The sequence below is a fragment of the Cyclospora cayetanensis genome, unplaced genomic scaffold (assembly GCF_002999335.1).
Source record: "Cyclospora cayetanensis isolate NF1_C8 unplaced genomic scaffold, CcayRef3 CcayRef3_contig_138, whole genome shotgun sequence".
Lineage (NCBI taxonomy): Eukaryota > Apicomplexa > Conoidasida > Eucoccidiorida > Eimeriidae > Cyclospora > Cyclospora cayetanensis.
Window position 1 is genome coordinate 39,675 of NW_020312079.1, and position 18,306 is coordinate 57,980.

General features: G+C 53.3%; 3 protein-coding genes across 3 annotated transcripts; 1 reads left to right on the forward strand and 2 right to left on the reverse strand.

Annotated features, from left to right (window-relative positions):
• Window positions 1-892: 892 nt before the first annotated feature.
• LOC113147137 lies at window positions 893-8,266 on the reverse strand. Its single transcript, XM_026336603.1, has 4 exons — window positions 8,157-8,266; window positions 7,963-8,011; window positions 7,878-7,926; window positions 893-1,536 (listed from the first exon to the last, which is right to left on the reverse strand). The coding sequence occupies exons 1-4, from the start codon at window positions 8,264-8,266 to the stop codon at window positions 893-895; spliced, it is 852 nt and encodes a 283-aa protein (XP_026192388.1).
• An 893-nt stretch (window positions 8,267-9,159) lies between these two features.
• Window positions 9,160-11,055, forward strand: LOC34622531. Its single transcript, XM_026336605.1, has 4 exons — window positions 9,160-9,399; window positions 9,742-9,828; window positions 10,011-10,056; window positions 10,937-11,055. The coding sequence occupies exons 1-4, from the start codon at window positions 9,160-9,162 to the stop codon at window positions 11,053-11,055; spliced, it is 492 nt and encodes a 163-aa protein (XP_026192390.1).
• Window positions 11,056-13,445: 2,390 nt separating this feature from the next.
• Window positions 13,446-13,871, reverse strand: LOC34622532 (trafficking protein particle complex subunit 2). The gene has a single exon (XM_022735690.1). The coding sequence runs from the start codon at window positions 13,869-13,871 to the stop codon at window positions 13,446-13,448; it is 426 nt and encodes a 141-aa protein (XP_022593308.1).
• Between the last annotated feature and the right edge of the window lie 4,435 nt (window positions 13,872-18,306).

Consider the following 18,306-nt stretch of genomic DNA (forward strand, 5'->3'; position numbering starts at 1 on the left):
CGTAGTTATCGCATCGGGGAAGCAGTATCCATTTTCTTTCGATGTACTGCAACAAATGCTCTCGCTCTTTGTCGGGGGGTATGAGAGCAAGCCTGCAGGGAGGGAACCCTGGGCAGGGACGGTGGGCAGGCGGGGGGAACCAGCACGGCCACACACATAGATCTATCGGATACCAGATTTTAATTGTTCGAATAGGGCAGACAGCCTATCACCTTAGGGGTAGCCCCTTTCAAGAACACGAAAGCAGTGACCGTACTACCACCAGCTGCTGAGCACGAGAGGCGATGGACGGGATCTGATCAAATGATGTACGTTGCCTGCAGAGGATCACAGGGCAAGAAAATACGACGTCCAGTGGACCCTTCCTTCTAGTGTGCATAAAAAAAGACGCCCTGCGCTCTCTAATCTGCTATTCCTTCATCTCCCAAGTCCTCCACAGAGGGGCTTTCATTAGCCAAAAGCTCGAGCCTCAAGCTTTATCGTTATATTCCTCTCGTATCTCCAACGTTGCGCTATCAGCTACAACTTAGAATATCTGCTTACCCACTTGCTGCTGTGCCCTTCTGCCCTCCTTCCGCCCTCACCCCTCAGCTCATTCCTATGGTCCGTGCATCGAAGGTGCTTCGTATGCTACAACGCACACGTTGGCTGGCGTTCCTAAGGACCGCTGCGCTCGTACGCTGTAAGATCCGCCTACTTCTCGTGCTCTGCTAATGTGGTAAGCCTTCTCGCGTATGCGTTGCAAAGACGACGAACCCTCCAATGCAAAAGCAAAAACCAGCATGAACGAGGTTGGCTGCTGCAGCCCCTCCGTATACCTGTGGCTTCTGCTGGTGCTGCTCGCTTGTTGAAATGTAGGAAAACAGCTGCCCCAAGCAGATGATGCTGATGCCTATGCCTCAAAGCTCTGATCAATGAGCTCTGCAAGGGTGCTTGCGTGGAGCGCAGCATCACTGCTGCCGCTTGCCTTTGCGCCTGCTGCTGTCTGTACTGCTCCTGGGAAGAGAACTGGCCCTGCTCCACCTGGACCTGCTGCTGCCGCTGCTGCTGCCGCTGCTGCTGCTGCAAGCGAATCCAGCCTGTCTACATCCACTGCCAAGTCTTCTGCTCCTGTCGGCGTGCAGCAAGCCGTTGTTTCGGATGCGGCTGCTGCTTCTACGGTGAGTGCTGCTCTTTGTGCGCCTGCCTCTGCTATATCTCCCGGAGGCTCCCGCTGCCTGCGCTGTTGGTGCTGCTGCCAGCGTCCTTCCTGTTGCTGCTGCTGCTGTACTTCTTCGGCAATTTCCGAGAAACCTAGCAGTTTCAGAGCCTCAAGCACATCGGTAGCTCCAACCGTTTGCCTCTTTCCCGCTGCTGCTGCCGCCGCTGCAGCATCTGCAAGATACACTAAGAAGAGAGAGGCACACCGTCCCAAGGCTGAAACAGCACGCTTCTCGCCTCTGACAGCATATTGCTTGAGCTGCTCCTTCACGACACGCTGCACGTGCGCTGCGGGCAGTTGCAGCAACGCGCTGCTGCTGCTGCTGTTGCCGTCGCCTTGTACTGCGCTCGTTCCATCCAGAGGTGTATGCGCTGCAGCCGCAACAGGAGGCACTGTGTCATCCACGTCTACGTCCATGTCTGCGGCTAGCGGTGCTGTGCGGTGGCTGCTGCTGCTGTTGTAGCGGCTTGGAGCAGAAGAGGGAAAGGGAGGCACTTCTTATGGCTAGTGGTATTGAAACCCCATCCGTGTTGAATCAATCGATGGCAATGCGAGTGGTGCTGCTGCTGTTTCTGGCGTTGGGGACTGGCCAGATATCAGGTGATGGTGGTGGTTGTTGTTGTGGTGGTGCTGGCGCTTCCTCGGATGCAGCTCTTCCCGCGGCTGTTGGTGGTGCTGTCGCTGTACTTGATAGGCCTGTGCATATATCCGCTGAAGACTTGCTGTGATATGCTGGGGGCCCTCGGGTGTACGTCCAGGTGAGAGGTCGGCCCGCGAGATGGTTGGTGTGTTTACGCAGCCGGAGGGGGTGGGCGGGAGGGCCGCGCGAAAGGGGCTTTGCACGTAAAGTGCCTTGTCAGCTGCGTTTTCAAGACAGTGCAACCACAAAGATGATTCGCACAGAAATCCTTTGCTTTATTTTAATGATCAAAAGATTGGGGAGCAGGTGTCTCGAAGGGCTCCTGGCGTGTTGAGTGTGGGAGGGAGGCGCTGCCACCAACGGCTGCGCCACTCACGGTCTGGGTGGCTAGGGGGGGCCCCCGTGCGCAAGTCTGCAGGAGTGCAGAATGCGGACTTAAACGTTGCCTCTGAGCTTCTCTTCTATTTGCATTGCTAAGGCGTGTCGAAAGAGAGGGCAAGAGGGTTACCAGACACGCAAGAGGATGGAGTGGGGGCTTAGGCCCTTGAAGCGAGGACTCCTTCTGCTCTGCTTCTGCGGCGGCTTACTTTCTTCGTCTTGCTACTTGACCCTTCCCTGGGCGCTGCTGCTGCTGCTCCTGCCGCCGCTTCTGATTGCGCTGCTTCTCCCTTTTCCCAGTGATGCGATAGCCTTCCTACACCCAGCAGCAGCCGCGGGGGGGGGAGGCGAGAGAGTCCTCTGGGCGCTTGTGGCTCACCTGCTGCGGCAGCAGCAGACGCAGCAGCAAACAGCAGCTGCAGATGCCTCCCGCGGCACACGCCAGCAGGACCGTCGCGCAAGTCGCATGCAAGGTCTGTGCAGTGCCAATGTGAGCGCTGCAGCCGAGGGCCCCGCCGTTGTGGTGTACGTACAGAGCGACTGTCCGTGGTTGGCGGGGGCCCCTCCTGCATTCCTGCCGCCTGTGGGGGCCCCGCTCCTGCTGCATCTGCTGCTGCAGCTGCTGTGGCCGGGGGGCCCCCAGGGAAGGTGGGGCCCCATGATTCAGCAGCGGATGCTGCTGCACCGCTGTTTCCCGGTGTACAAGGGGGGCCCCTGCAGCAGGAGCGTCGCCGCCTCTTTCGGGATCGATCTGGACGGGCTGCTCCCGGAGGCGAACACCAGCAACAGCAGTCCTCTGCTGCTAGTGCCACTAGCTCTCAGTCGTCTTTCCAAGCCGACTTCTTGCCGTTGGGGTCTTGCCTTGCTCCTCCAAGCTCTGGGAGGCGTAGCTGTCTCTACAGAGGCGCTCGCGCGGTTGCTGCCAGCTCGCGTAGTGGACACTGCGGGCATCCCTGGAATGCATCTGCTGCTGCTGCTGCTGCAGCCGCTGCAGCGGCTGCAGCAACACCTGCGGCGGGGTGTATGCGGAGCGCTGCACGAGGACACTTCGGCTCCTTCGGACCGACCGCACATGCAGCAGCAGCACGACGTCGTCGAGGGGATAACGGCGCTCTCGGTGTACATCCACTATCCGTTCGTGCAGTCTCCCGCTGCTGTTTCTGCAGCCGCTGCGGGTGCGGAGTCAAAGTTGGAGTGGCTAGCCCCACAGGCGGGGGAGACGCAACGTTCGCAGCGAGCCATTCGACTGAATGGCGTCTCTCAGTTGCGCTATGTGTATCGGTGGGTATTGTGGAAGGTCTATGGCTGCCTGGTCAAGGCACTGGCGCAGCAGCAGCAGCAGCACTTTCGCCTCAATTCTCTGTGTTGCAACAGCAAATGGACTCAGGAGAGGCTGAGAGACGCCATCGCCGATGAGCACGTAGCCGCAGATGCGGATCCCTACTCAACTAACAGCACCTGCACCAGCCCTTCGCGGCTTTTCCCCGTATGCTACCCCCCGTGTTTGTCAACTAGCCAACCGCAGCAGGCAGCGCAAGACTCTCAGGATGACTGGACGCTGCTGCCAGAGGCCTCACCAGCCCTCCCCTACTACCACCAGCAGCAGGAGCGACAACAACCGAGGAAGCGCAGGATCGTCTCTTTAGGTCAGTTCCGTGCAGAAAAGAGGCACGAGGACCAACTCAATATCTTCAAGTGCATGTGCACGGCCTTCCCACTCCTCGTTCAGCGAGACGCCCATTTGGTGATTTGTGGATCCGTGAAGGGGCAGGATCACCTCCGCCTTTTGGAGCGTTGCGTGGCGTTAGTGCGTAACAGTTCCTCAGAAAACACCCCCGACGGCGCGGCAGGCATCGAAGATGCATCGCAATCGGCAGCATCAGCAACAGCAGCAATCCTACGAGGAGACACGGTGCTATGGCCTGGACGCAAAGGCGCAGCTTTCTTGGCTCTTCCTTGCGCGGCAGCGGCAACGCCAGTCGCAGCCGCATCTGTAGAAGAACGCATCTCAAGTGTGCTGTGTGAAGGAAGCCCTCCAGATGATTGGAGCTGCAGGGTCTTCTTCCTAATTAATCCTGCCAGCGCATTGGTGCAACAAATCCTCTGGACGTCGCAGGTTCGTGATCGGGTGTATCTATGCATGTGCCTTTATTCGTAGGGCCCTCTTCTGCATTTGAGAACAGACGCTTTCTCTTTTCCACCGTCTCACGGTGCCCACAAAACGCGGCTGTTAGCCTCAAAGGGCCTATTGCCGCCTTCCCCTTTAGCAGCCTTTTTTTGTCTACCTCGGAAGACATGCATGATGCGTGGGCAGGGAAGGGCTGCACGGAATGTGCGTAGCGGGCATCAAGGCTAGTGGCATGTCGCAGGTTGTTGTTGTCTGCCGATTCTGCCGCTGCTTCTGCTTCAGGTCGGCCTCCACTGCATGCGAGAGGAGCACTTTGGCATCGCCGTGGTGGAGCAGCTCGCAGCCGGCTGCTGTTGCGTTGCGCATTGCAGCGGGGGCCCTGCCTCGGATATCCTTGTAGCTCGCAGTGGTGGTGGGGTTGCTGCAGCGCAGCAGCAGCAGCAAGAGCCAGAGCAGCAGGAGCAGGACCCCTTACAGCTACAACTGGAAGAAGCAAGGCGACTGGCGCTGCAGTGCGAGGGAGAATTTGGATTTCTGTGTAAAGACACGAAAGCCTTCGCTGCGTGCTGCTGCCTCGCCCTGCTGCTGCCTTGCCCGGCAGAAAAAGCCGAAAGCCTTTCTCCTTCAGCAGCACGAGGAGCAGGCTGTGCGGCGGAGGTGGTACTGCCTGTTCTCAGAAGAGCTGCACAGTCTCTCGCGCGCTTTCACACAGATTATTATGCAGCTGCGGCAATTGCACAGGCGTTGCAGCTTCGCCTGCGGAGCCCGCCCTCTTAGGGCAACTGCCACTGGACGCACAGCAACAGCCACAGTGCCAGTTTTTGCCACACTAGCAGCCGCCACTGCGGTGAAATGTGAAGCTAGCTCACCAACTGCTGCCTGCTGCTGCGCTTTTTTTCTCCTTCTGAAGCGTCTGCTTGCTTCTTTTGACGTTTTTATAGAAAACCTATTTTATTGAGTGGAGCCCGTTGCGCGACAGCTTCACGCCTAGGCGCAATACAACATGCGTGGGCTGCTACGTCCGTTGCCTGTAATCTTTTTGCAGCGGCGGTCGCAGCGCGTGCCGCGTTTCGTCAGTGCATACAGACACGAACACAGAAGGGTTACCCCGAGCAGCACTGTGCATGTCACGAACAGAAAAACAAGCGAGCGACACTCGGCGCCGCTGCAGCCACCCCCAGTGCTTCTCGTCGTCCCCCTTGTTGTACCCAGGAGACACCTGCGTGGAATGGCTGCCTGCTGAAAACCTTTTCAAAGCGCGCTCCGCGCGCGTGCAAGCAGCGCCAGTGCCCTCGCTATGCACTGCAAAAGCGTGTCTACAACCACGGGCCCGCATTAGTGAGGGGAGCGCCGCCGTGGGTGCACGCGAATAGATAGAAAGGCAGCAAGAAGCTCGTCGAGACACCAAACGAGGCACGCTACGACAAGGGTGGCCTTTCAGTATAAGCGAGGGCTAACCCCGGGCAGAAAGCCTGCCTGCTGAGGGAGGTCATGACTGCTCTGTTGGAGCAGCGGCGCTTGCCGTAAGCTGCGCGCTTCTCTGCTGCCAAGGCTAGGGATAAGGGGTTTACGGGGAGGCACAAGCAGCGGCGCAAATGTGACCCCAGTGTCGAAGGCTGCAACACAGCATGGCCAGCACAAGTGCAGCACTTCCAGCATAGCCCTCTGGATTCAGCGCAGTCGGGATCGAGAACCCTCACGCGCGAACGACAGGCGAGCCGCCAAAGGGCACCGCAAAAAAGGCAATCAGGCGAGCAGAGGCAGACGCTGCAGAGGGGGACAGCCAGAAGAGTGCAACACGCTGAATTTGTAGCAATCGCTTTCGGTGGACCGAAAGGAATCTCACCCTCAGGCTCACACCGCAATGCTTGCAGGTAACTCGAGAAAGTTGCGACAGGAGGGTGCAGCAGTCTGCATGGCGCACAAGCTCCTCCCGCCTGTCGTGCCTCCTCTCCTGCTGCGGCATCGTTTGGCGTTGTTGCTGCTGCTCCTCCTCCTCTTTCGGCTGCAGATGCGCCTGGACCTCTTGGCTGGGTATGAAGGAAGCCTCCGCAGGAAGCGTCCGAGGCGTCGACGCTGCAGCAGATTGCAAGCACGCAGCCTCGAAGGCGCCCTGTGCCTCTGCAGCTGATGCCAGAAAGCCGCTGCTACTGCTGTCGCTGGTCGAGAGTGCAACGGCTGACGCTTGATCCATCAGCGCTGTCGAGTCTTCTGGAGCTGCTTCTGCTGCAGCAGCCCTCACGACCCCTGCCGACGCCGCAGCGTCTGCGTGGAGGGGCTTAAAACTGCTGCTAGTGCTTGCAAGACTCCTCTCTCTTCGCACTCCCGCGCAACTGCTGCGACTTCCGAGTTGCTGCTGCTGCTGAGGCAGCGTGCTGCCACCACAGTTGCAGCAGAGCGCCTGCTGAGCCGTGTTGATGCTCACTGCCATCTCCTTGCTGCGCACGCCTCTCATGGCCAGCGAAAGCGATACTTCGTGACTGAAGAAACGCATGCATTCCATGCAGAGCTGCTGCATACGGTGGAGACGCCATGATTGCACAAGGGTGAGACGAACAGCTCTGGGAAGAACCTGTGCCAGCGATGCAACGGCAGTCGCAACAGCAAACAAAAAGCGCGGGCAAGATCCCCGCCGCACGCCACGCCACGCCACGCCACGCCACGCCACGCCATCACACACTGCTCGCTTTTCAGCCAGTCTACTTCTCAAGTGGTGACATTTTCAAAGTACCTAGTGCGGAGATTGGAAAGCTCCTTGTGATGCGCCTCTTCCTGCATCTTGATCTGCTGCTCCAAAAGGGCAAGGCGCTCGAACAGCCACACGGAGACAGAAGATCCGCCACGCTGCCTCTGCAGCTCCCCAGAGCCCACCCCTGCATGCGCTGCCTCTGTCTTTTTTTTTGGTCGAGAGTCTCCTGCCGCTGCGGCTTCTTCTGCCGCTTCTACTGCTCCTGATCCAAAGGAGGCGCACCGTGAGGCAGCTGGATCCACCACGGAGGGACCCAAAACACTCAAACGCGAAGGTGGCAGCTGAACTTGCGCCTCGTGATGAGGATGAGGCTGCAAATCCGCAGTATTAGACGCATCTGAAAACGTCAGCGTCGTACCGGGGATTACTGCTGCTGCAGCTGCTGGCGAGGGGACCTCTGTTGGGGCAGCTGTATCTTCAGCAGCAGCAGCTTCTGCTGCATCATTCAGCAGACGCAGGAGGCGGTCTGCTGCAGCTTGCAAAGGATTTAGGGTAGCAGTTCGCGCAGAAGCGGCCGCCGCAGCAGGCGGAGAATACACATCCTCCATGCTGGGAAAAGGAACCCTAGGGGAAGGGTCCACGGCGTCTGCTGTAGCTGCTATAGCTCTAGCACTTGCATCTGCTATAGCTCTAGCACTTGCATCTGCTGTAGATCTAGCACTTGCATCTGCTGTAGCTCTAGCACTTGCATCTGCTGTAGATCTAGCACTTGCATCTGCTGTAGCTCTAGCACTTGCATCTGCTGTAGATCTAGCACTTGCAACTGCTATGGCTCCAGCACTTGCATCCGCTGTAGCTGCTGCAGATAGGGGCCCCTCTGCAGCGCCTGCTGCTGCACCACCAGATGGAGTTGTTGCTGCAAATACCTCTGGTTCCGGTGCTGAGTGTGACACTGAAGTGCCCGTTTCTGACAGGCTGAAGCCCAGCAGGAGCCGATGCGTCACCTCTGTGGAGTTTCTCATTGCAGCTCTAAGGCCCTAAGATGCCGCCGCTGCTGCTGCGCTCGTTGCCGCTCTTATTGCCGCTCTTGTTGCTGCTGCGTGGTTTCCTCATGGAGTACTAGTCTTTTGGAGCATCAGCAGCAGGTGTTGGCGGTGTTGCAATCCCCTGCGGCTGAGGTCTTCCTCTGACACCCCCGAAGGCCATACACGGTGCGCGCAAGGCGTGCATATTAATGCCGTGTGCCGCTACCCTCTTCCACTCTCAAAAAGAAAGTGCAGATAAATAACTCGAAGGGAGTCACGAAAACACGGGATGGTGGCCCCAAAGTCACGAGACACTGAATGCTCACTGGCAGCAGCTGTTGGCGGCGCTACCATGGTAGTGGCGTGCTCTTGATCGTCAGCCCTCTTCTGCCCTCCTAAAAGGGATGGTCGGCAGTATCGAGAGGATCAGAATCCAGCAAGACCACGATGGGATGTTCTTGCCTCATGGTAAAAGGCAAAAACCTTGCACCCTGCAACCCCAGCAGCAGCAACGACGGCGGCGGCTGCAGCAATGGTTTATCCACCGCCGAAGGCTCTTTGATCGGGGGCCCCTGCTATTGTCATTTTCCTCCTTCCGTTGCTAGCTGTGATATCTCTTTCCCATCGCTGTCTTTTCGTCGAGGGGACGATTTAAAAGTCCTTTAGGGCCCTTGTACCTCTCCCTCTTTCCCACAAGAGCTGCTCTTGCTGCCTTCACCGGTTCCACAACCTGCGTCTCGGCGGCTGTTTAATCTCACTACCCACTAGCCGTCCCCTTAGCAAGTACACTTCGATTAAGTGGCAAATTATTCTCTCTCGGGGAGTGGCCGGTAGCAGCCTGAGTGGGCTGCTATGCTGTAGCGAGCGCAGCAGCCGCAGCGGCAGCTCGAGCTGCGGCACCTGCTGCACAGCAGTTTCCCAAGACTGCGCCAACGCTCTATGCATGTTAGCGGGAGGCGCATACACATAGCCTTTACGAAGGCGGTGTGGGAGCACTAGCAGCTACCTTTGTTTAGATGCACTGCTGCTGCTGGTTCCCTTGTTGAACTATAGCAAGCCAGCAACAGGGATCTCGCTGAGCGTTCAATTGAAGACAGCATGGTTTCTGTTGCCCCCTCCAGCCAAGATGCCTTCACACAGTCCACAAATGAACCTCTGCAGCAACAGCTGCTGGAGGGGCCCCCTCTGCAACGCAGCAGCAGCAGCAGCGAGAGGCTTTTCTTTAGGGCACTGATGATAGTGAAGATTGCACTCGGTGTTTTCGTGGGGATTATAGTTCTCCTCGCACTCACACACATCGACGCGACGGCCAGCATCGTGAAAGAGCTCATAGCCAGAGTAAGCAGCTGTTTGGCCAGCCATCCCCAAATCTGCATCTTGCCAGTGCTGCTTTAAGTTTGTTGCATGCGCATTCGCCACAGCCGAAAGAGACTTACAGTCATGTAAGAGGGCACACCTGCTTTGACCTCTTGCTGAGCTTTATAATTCTCTAGCAACCATACAAGCGGCAGCCTCATCGAAACGAAATGGAGCTTCAGCGGATTTCGCAAGGAGGTTCTGCATCTTTACGGGTAGAGCAGTGGTGTCAAAGCCATCCATGAGCGTTATGCAGCCTGCGCCGCATGGCTCGCTCTTTCGATTCAATTTTTCGGAGCTCCTAGACTTTCTTATGTACTGCAGGTCCAGGATCTGGGTGGCTTGGCTCCTTTGGCATACATAGGCTTGTATGTTGTGTTTATTGTATGCTTCATGCCTGCGGAGTTTATGGTGAGGCCAGTCTCCGTCCGTGCAAGCACTTCTGTCCCTGTTCCCTGACCTTTTGCGTGTCAACCTCCCTGCTTCCTGTATTCAAATTACCGCGATGCATGCAAAAGCATCAGGTATGGGGCTTGCGGCGTTGGCGCTGAGGCTTCCAGGGTGTGCACTGCGTTCATACATCTGCTGTGCAGCACCTGGTTGCTGGATTCATTTTTTCTCGCATATATGGAGAAAGTCGTAAGCCTGAGCTTTCTCTCCTAGACCCCTCCCTGTGGAGATCTTGCAGTTTGCACTCGCGGTGCGCTGCAGTCATACTCAGTCATGTTGCTGTAGCGGCTGAGCTCTTAGGTTGTAGCATGTGGGAGCTTTTTATCGGAGTACCTACACGAAGTGTGACCCTTTGACCGCTTTTTGAGCGTTTCTGCTCTTGCGCTGCTGCAGTGGGAATAGTGATGGCCTTCTTCTGCTCCCTTGGCGGAGCTGTACTGTCTGGTCTCTGCTGCTTCATGATAAGCCGCCATCTTCTCTACGATTCGCTCCATTCGTGGATGGGAGCGAGCACGCTCTTCAGGGCTTTCGACTCCGCAGTAGAAGAGGGCGGCCTTACCTTTGTCGCCCTTATAAGGCTCTCCCCGATTCTCCCATATTCGGTAATTCAGAGGCGATTAAAAAGAGATGTGCTTCGTCTTGGTGTGCCCCTCTACTCTTCCTCTTCGTAGGCCATTGGTCTTCCTCTACGCATATGCGGGCTTTGGTTGAACGCCTTTTGCAGTTAACGAGTTATCTGTTCGGAGTCACCGCACTGAAGACTTCTCACCTCGTGCTTGGCACCTTCTCTGGAACGCCTCGTAGGCAGGGCAGATGGGCTTCTCACGGGCAGAAGCCGAATGACGTCACATCTCTTTCTCCTGCTGCAGAATAGCTCAAAACGCACCAAAGCGAGAGGGAAAAGGGTCCACCGAATGATGCATTCTGGATCCAATTTATGCTGGGGAGCCAAAGGTTGCATCTGCACGCTTTGAGTTTTGCGGCCTGGAGTTTTTGGTTTTTAAGGGTTCTTAGCAGGCGTTGGCTTCTGTGGCGTGCTGTGTGTCTCCCCATGTGTGGCGCGCTGCAGTTATTCTAGCCTTCAACTTCATTGGTTCTGCACTTAGTGATCTGGAAGATCTTGACATTCGTACGTTCACGGGGGAACGAGAAATTCCCAGGATAAGGGTATTGGGGATGGGTGCCTAAGGTATAGCGTGTAATCTGCTCTGGATCTACAGGCGGCTTCTCATGGACGTGGCAGAGACTGAGTCTCGTAGCCCTTGGAGTGATGATGGCCGGAGTACGCTTTCATGCCCCTTATTTCTCCGTGTTCCTCCCCTGTATTTGTTACCCCAATTTTTCTGCTTCCCGTTGCGTTGCTTCATGGGCGAACGGCATTACTTGCCATTTCATTTTTGAGTCATGGTGCTCTTTTTGCTTTGTACTCCTGATGAACAGAAAGTACTCTTATCTATTCTGTTGACTCCATTCAGGTCTCTACGGCATACATTACTATCTTAACGCGGCGCAAACTCGATGCCGCTTACGCGGCCGCTATTCGGGAGCGAAGCCAGAGGTCCCAACGGCTGCTGGCAAACGACCCCGGAAGTTTTGCATGATAACGCCGCTAGAGCACGTCCTTTTCCGTGAAGGGACCTAGAACAGCTTGTCATTAAACTTAAACATCGCCGAGATTAAGGTCTCTGGTAGAGACCTTTTTTTTCAAGGGATGGCAATTGGACACGGAAGGAGACCCTTCTGAGCCTTTTGGCAAGCAATCTTGTTGCGCGGTGAACTCCCCAAGAAGACTAGTTCAGACAATGACTTGTGTATCTTCAGCTTAGGAAGGCACTCTTGTACGGCCCCGACGGTGGCATTTCAGGCTAATCCTGCCTTTAGGCTGTTGTTCTGGATCCGTGCGTCACCAAAGCTTCTACCGGGATGTGCCCCTCATCTACAGTTGTTGCAGCAGCTGTGGCGCAGTTCGCTGTTGTGGCTGTCTGGCAAAGAGCTTGGGAGCCGGCCAGTATGTGTTGGCTTTCGCTTTGTTTAACATGAAATGCAGGGCATTTCCGCGCTGTAACAATCAGCTGCCGCGACAGAAAGAAACTAACCATGTTTCTCGTGGTTAGATAGGTAGCAGCGCTTCGCTTATGGTGATCCTGACACTACCTGTATCTTGAACTGAGACATATTCCCTAGGGGCTTCGGTGTAGCGCTTTCGAGTATCACACTCACCATACCCACAATTCCAGGTAGTTAGGCACTGGGGCGTGGATAAGCTCTTTTAACCAGATCGTGTAGCTGCAGCGCTCTGCTGTGGCATCACTGCTGCAGAGTGGTCACGACCCTCGTGTGGCAGGGGACGTGACGATTTTAAGGGGCGAGTGGACTCACTTTAATACCCTCACAACAAGAGGGAGAAGTATGCAGCGTGAACAGCACTTGCATATCTCTGTGCTACCTGTAGAGCATCAACAGCAGAAATGCCACCCAAAAAGGTTCTCTAGCTGCAGAAAGTTCTAGCTCTTGGGTGCCTTCCGGCATCCTAAACAAGGAAGAGAGCGCTGGTTTTGTGCAATCGTCACGATCCACCTGGCTTGGTGAGAACAGAATCAGTTGAAGCGCTGAGTTTAAAGTATCCAATGGCTGGGGCTACGTGGAACGAGATAGCCTGAAGCCCTTTTGTATTCAGCTGAGCTATCTGTATCGGCAAGTGATAAAGTTGCCCGCACAGGCGGGGGACCCCAGAGAGCATTCCTCCTCACGCATTCAGGTATAGCACTTTGACAAGACCCGTGTCATGTTGCTCACTCGTTTACAAGATACAGATCGCTTTGAAACAAACTGCATGCTGCAAGGGACGAACGATTGCAGCGGGCATATGCCAGACTAGCTCGTGCAGTCTGAGAAAAAAGTTTAAATGGGTCTGCGGCGAAAACCTATCGGAATAGTCAGGTGCCAATAGCGTCCGCTACGCGAACTGAGAAACTGGTTGTATGAACACAGTTCCTGGCCTCGAGCCATGCTGGAAGGAAGGAACCCCTTTTTCGATTTAGTTATTCAGGGTGAATATTATTATGCAACGGGAAAGAAGAAAGCACGTGTAAGGGATTCGAGCAACGTACTGCAGAGCAGAAGAAAACAATCATGTAAATGTATATCCAGTAGCTTGCCCATTCGAAATGTTCCAGCAGGCACTGCTGCTGTCAGTATTCCCTTTGATATTTGTGATTTACCTTTTTGCCATTTACAAACTGAAAAGTTAAGCTCCCCCACTATGAGAAGGGCTAGAATGGTCCCTCAAAAAGGCTGCAACAAAACCTTCAGTTCGATATTCTATTTGCAGAGCGCACAAAAACTGGAAACCAGGAAAAGTTTATGGTAGCTCACACGCCCTAGAGTATGCAAACGGTGTTGAAAATGGTAAGCGTGACCCAAGAATGGTAGGATAGGGGGGTAATCGCCGGCGAATTGACAGCTACACACTTCTCGAGATCAGTTTGTGACAGGGGAGATTTAGAGAGCTTTTAACTTGGAAATTGAGTTGTCGGCTGCGGCACATACTTTGCCAATGGAGATCGGCAGGCATAGCGCTAGGTATGGAGGTGTTTCTTGGCAGCAAGACGGACGTGCTTATCGAAATTCGCGCTTGTGATTAGTCCATTCGCTTCATATAAAGGGTTCATGAGAACGCGGAGGAACAGCTCGTGCACCTCGGTGAAGAAGTTGCGAATCCCTTCGCTAGATCCTCTGTTTTTATGCAGCAGCATCAGCTTGACATGGCCAGCCGTGCAGAAGGCGGAAACTAAAAAATCTCTGAAAGAGTCGCAATTTTTCAAGTACATGGATTGTGTCTGCCAGACATATTCGTCCACCGCATCCAGCGCTTGATGAATAATGAACTGATCATAGTGGGGGGAATCTTCTCTCTTCCCGGGTGCACTCAAATCTGCCTCATACAAAGGCGTGTCTCCCTTTCCAACAATCACGAAGACAAATAGATTTGCCGCAGTCGCCATATCCCCCTCCCTTCCCTTGCCTTTCCTCGAGGTGTTTTCCCGATGCTCTGCTTTCTCTGTGGAAAGGGAATCGAGATGGAATGATCCTGGAGATCAAGGAAACTTGGCTTAATCTCTCCAAACCAGACGATGACGCAAAGGGGATCCTTTTGACCTCAAAGTCCGATTCTCCACTGAATTCGGAGGAACTGAATTTGCATCGTAGTTTTGCTGATCGGCCCAACAACGTACAGAAGGTTGAAGCCAGAAGAAGCACCAACAAAGAAAGAAATGGACACAAATGAAGCAAGGAATGTGAAAATCACGTCTATTGTTAGCAGACATAGCGAAGAAAAAGCGAAATTGAGGGATAGCAGTCAAGTCGGCGGTGCCCGCCAGCTGCATGCAGTCACTAATACCATTTGCATCAGCTGCTCAAGCAAACACAGGGTTGCATTGCATATTTTTGTTTAAAGTTATATTTTCCGAGTCAACTTTAGTGCCGTTATAACTCCTCCCGATGCCAAACATTAGGAAGTACCGACACACGGTGCACACAAATGACCACCCTTACTACTACCCCAGATTCAGGGAGCCTACCATTCCTTCAATAGAAATCACTATTTTGCCTCGAGTGCCATTAAGCTTCACTCGAAGCTCCTTTATTTTGCCAAAAGGTAATAGGGGAAGTCTAATGTCACGAATGCCACCACCGTTAACTCGTACACATCTCTGCATTCTTCCTGTTTTATGTGTATCATACTAATTCTGTAATTCCTAGCGGGTGGCAGCAACCAAAAATTTCGATTTTCCTGTTTGTCAGCCTTAAAATTTGGGCCCTACCCATAGCGGTAGTGCAGCAGAAAAGGATGCTACTCGTGACGCTGGATCTAAGTTGTCCGCAGGCAGTCAACTCCAGACTCAATACAACCTCGACATAAAGTTAAAAAGTGTTTTTTTAAAAAGCCTCTCCCCTCCTACTGCATCTCCCTCAGAGTTCTTGTTATGAGGGAAGAGATACAGCAACGGAACGCGGAGTTGCCCCGTTAAAACCCTGGGCATGCGCAGTTAGTTGCACATAGCTTCTAAAGCGCACAAGCACAGAACATTGAGTCTTGTTGTGACGAACTAGCAATAAAGTGGAGTGATGCGATCTACGAAAACAACCCAAGCGGTCAATTCCTTACTGACTTTCAGCTAACTTAGCTGATGAAGTAGAAAGTATGTAAATGGTATTTACTACGCTACATTCTTTTCCCTCGATTTCAAAGCATCCGCCCACATATTCTTTACCTGAATGCTTAGACAAACGGGGACAGCAAAAAGTATTTTGCCCAGCATCTCTTTCCAGACAAGCAGAAACGTGAAAAACAGTGCAAATGAGAGACGTGTACATCCACCGCTGAAGTGAAATTGTCGGGGAGAAAGACACAGCCTAGCCAATACGACTACCACAGTACAAGCACTCATGCACGCCCTGACTCACTGATGTACGCGAGCAGCAGCTCAGTAGCAGATTTTTAGACCATTCAGATGGCTGAAGCAGGGGAACTTATAATGAGATCAATACGTCGAAGTATATGAAACTTTGGTGCGCAAATGTTATAATATAAAAGTACAGCTCCTCCAAAGTGATTTATTTTAGGTCTTTCAGACATTTCTTGTCAGGTGGTCGCAGGGTGGGCAGCGACTCAGCAATTAACTCGTTGATTGGTTGAGTGTCCACAGGCCATGATCTACCTCACGTTTCGAGGAAAAGTGCGCGCCAGCACTGGGTCTTTGACTGGAAACGAAGAATCAAATCAGAAACGAGGGCCTATCGATGTGGGCGCTGCGCTATCTAACCCTTGCCTGCAGTCTAAAGTAGACGAGAAAACAAAAGCAAAAAGAACCCACCCTCTTAGACAACCCCAGAGAACATCCTACAACGTACCAGCTATTATTATGAGATAGGGTCACACAACAAAGACCTGCAAACGCATTTGGAAAGCCAAATAACGTGAGTAACAAAACCAACTTCAGCGGAAGCAATTTGAATCCCCCAGCGAATAAGGGGCATCAGGGAGAAGGAAATTCCCCCCATGCAGGTTACCGCCCAGTGATGGGGTTACAGAAGAGGACAAAGCTGCTGCTGGAGAGCCTTTCCACGTGTCAATTTCGCGCTGATGTAAGTTCACATTCAGAAAAATCGAAAATAAACAGCGTTATCTGGCGGTGAATCTGCAGCGATTATGCTGTACGAGGAGGCAGTGCAGGATTGAAAATCTGCCAGTTCACTCGATAGTGCAGTCCCTTTTATTCGAGCTTGCTGACATGCGGCAGAACGCAAGAACTGTGGAAGAGTCGGCAATCGGATGGCATTTCAAGGCATAGTTGAGTCGTATCAATATGCTCCGTATGCCACATGTTGAACCAGTGCACCATGACGTAATTGTAGGTATTCCTCGGTTGACCCAGCGAAAGGCTCACCTATAGCCATAGCTGCGCGGTGTCGAGGTTTGTGTGCTAGGAAGCTCTAGAAAAGGGAAACTCACGGTTGCCTCAGCAACGCTCACTTTATCCATGTTAAAAGGGGAAAACTCACTACCTTAACAAGCTGAGACGAATCTCCATGCGGGCGGCTCAGTATTGCAGCAAAACGAAGTCAGTTTTGAGTATGCGCCACGTTTTGAGGGCGATACGTCTCATTCCGTCTCGGAAAATTCCTTTCAAACATTCATCGGAGAATCAGCAGGAATGGGTAAATATTAGGAGGTTTGTGAGTGTGTAGAATAATGACGAGCTGCCAGCAGGCTGGTTGCCTGCTAGTCGCTCAGCGCGCCGCATTGAGCTGACCCACAGGTCAGCCATGAGTCTTGGGTGATATAGACCTCTCAATATTGGTTTCCTGAAGAAGCTTTAAACCCCTCGATTTTTCGCGGACTCTGCGCGGGCAAGTGACCCGCGTGGAGGTGAAGCGTCTACAGGCAGCCGTCACTGTGGGGCTTTTGTGCGCTGAGGAGACACTAGACAAGAGTTTTAGGGCGGTGGGGAATGCCCGCCTGAGCGAATTGTGAAGAAGTGTTTGCAGTTTTTGTTGCCTACTCGAGAACTTGCGGCTCTGCTTGGTTAACGCTAGTCACATCGGACGGTATTCCTCGCGTTCCTTGGTAATTGACCATCCTAAACCCTTGCCCTGCTTGATATAGTTAGCAGTATCTGTGGGTATTGCTGGATGATTCCTCGGCTATTGTCGCTAACGTGGTTTGTAGACTCAGATTTATGTGCACGCACTCTCAGGTATGTTGTCCCTACATTCTCTTTAATGCCTGGTGCATGGATGGGCTGATTTACATGCGGACATTGCTCTGTGAGGCGCGGAGGCATTGCTGAACTAGTGTATGTCTTGATTGCCCCTTAACATAGACAGTTGCACACGGTACTTGCCTTCTGTACTGTTGTTGCAGGAAGCTCACCCATTTTAACGCTCCGACCACAAAGAGCCATCGCGCTATCGGGGCCTTCTTCATTCTTCCCTCCTTCGTTGTTGATCAGTATGAGTCTTTCTTTCAGGCAAGTTCACTTTAGCGATGAGGCACACACTTATTTCTCTCATTCACACTGTTTTCCACGTTTCTGTTTGTCTGGATAGACATTGGGATAAATGTTTTTCACTCTCCTGCATCTCATCGGCCTCGACGTTAAGGAACGGAACATGTGGGCGGATGCTTTGAAGTGAAAAGGGAAGGGTGTGAAAGGGCTAAATTTCACTTGAATACCTTCTACTTCCTTAGCTGTGATTAGCTAAAAATCAGTAAGGACTCAACTGATTGGCTAGCATTTGGACATGGTGTTATTTCAGAGTATTGTTAGCTTGACACAATAAGACTCAATGCTGTGTGCCTGCGCGCACTAGATGCTATGTGTAAAAATCTGCGAATGCCCTTGCTGCTTTGAGCGTGTATCGTCGCGCTCCCTAGCTGTGCCTCTTTCCTTGTGTCGGGAACTCTGAGGAGCACGCATGGAAATTAGAAATTGCTTTTGGGGAGCACTCCATAACTTTCTGTCAAGTTCATATTGAGCCTGGAGTTGGGTGCCTGCGGATTCCTTAGATGGGGGGTTGCAAAACTGTTTTGCCCAATCTCAGCACTGCATGTTTTTGCACACGCTTTCCAGGCGTCACAACACTTGTAGAGTTGCTTTTTACGACCGTGCACAACACGAGTTATGAGATGACTAAAATACGCCTTTGCAAAAACGATCAATTAGCATGCGGCAGGTCCCCCTAAGGGCTCGAATGGTCTAGCGCATTGGGGGACACCAGATGGGTGTAGGCTGTGCTATATACGGCCAGAAAAATGGTGGCCGAGGTAGCCGCATCAATTAGCCCAATCCAGCGTTGGCACCCCAAGCATCCCAACAGCACTGACTGTTGCACATGAACAGTTGCTTTTTGACATTTGAAAATTGGTAGTAG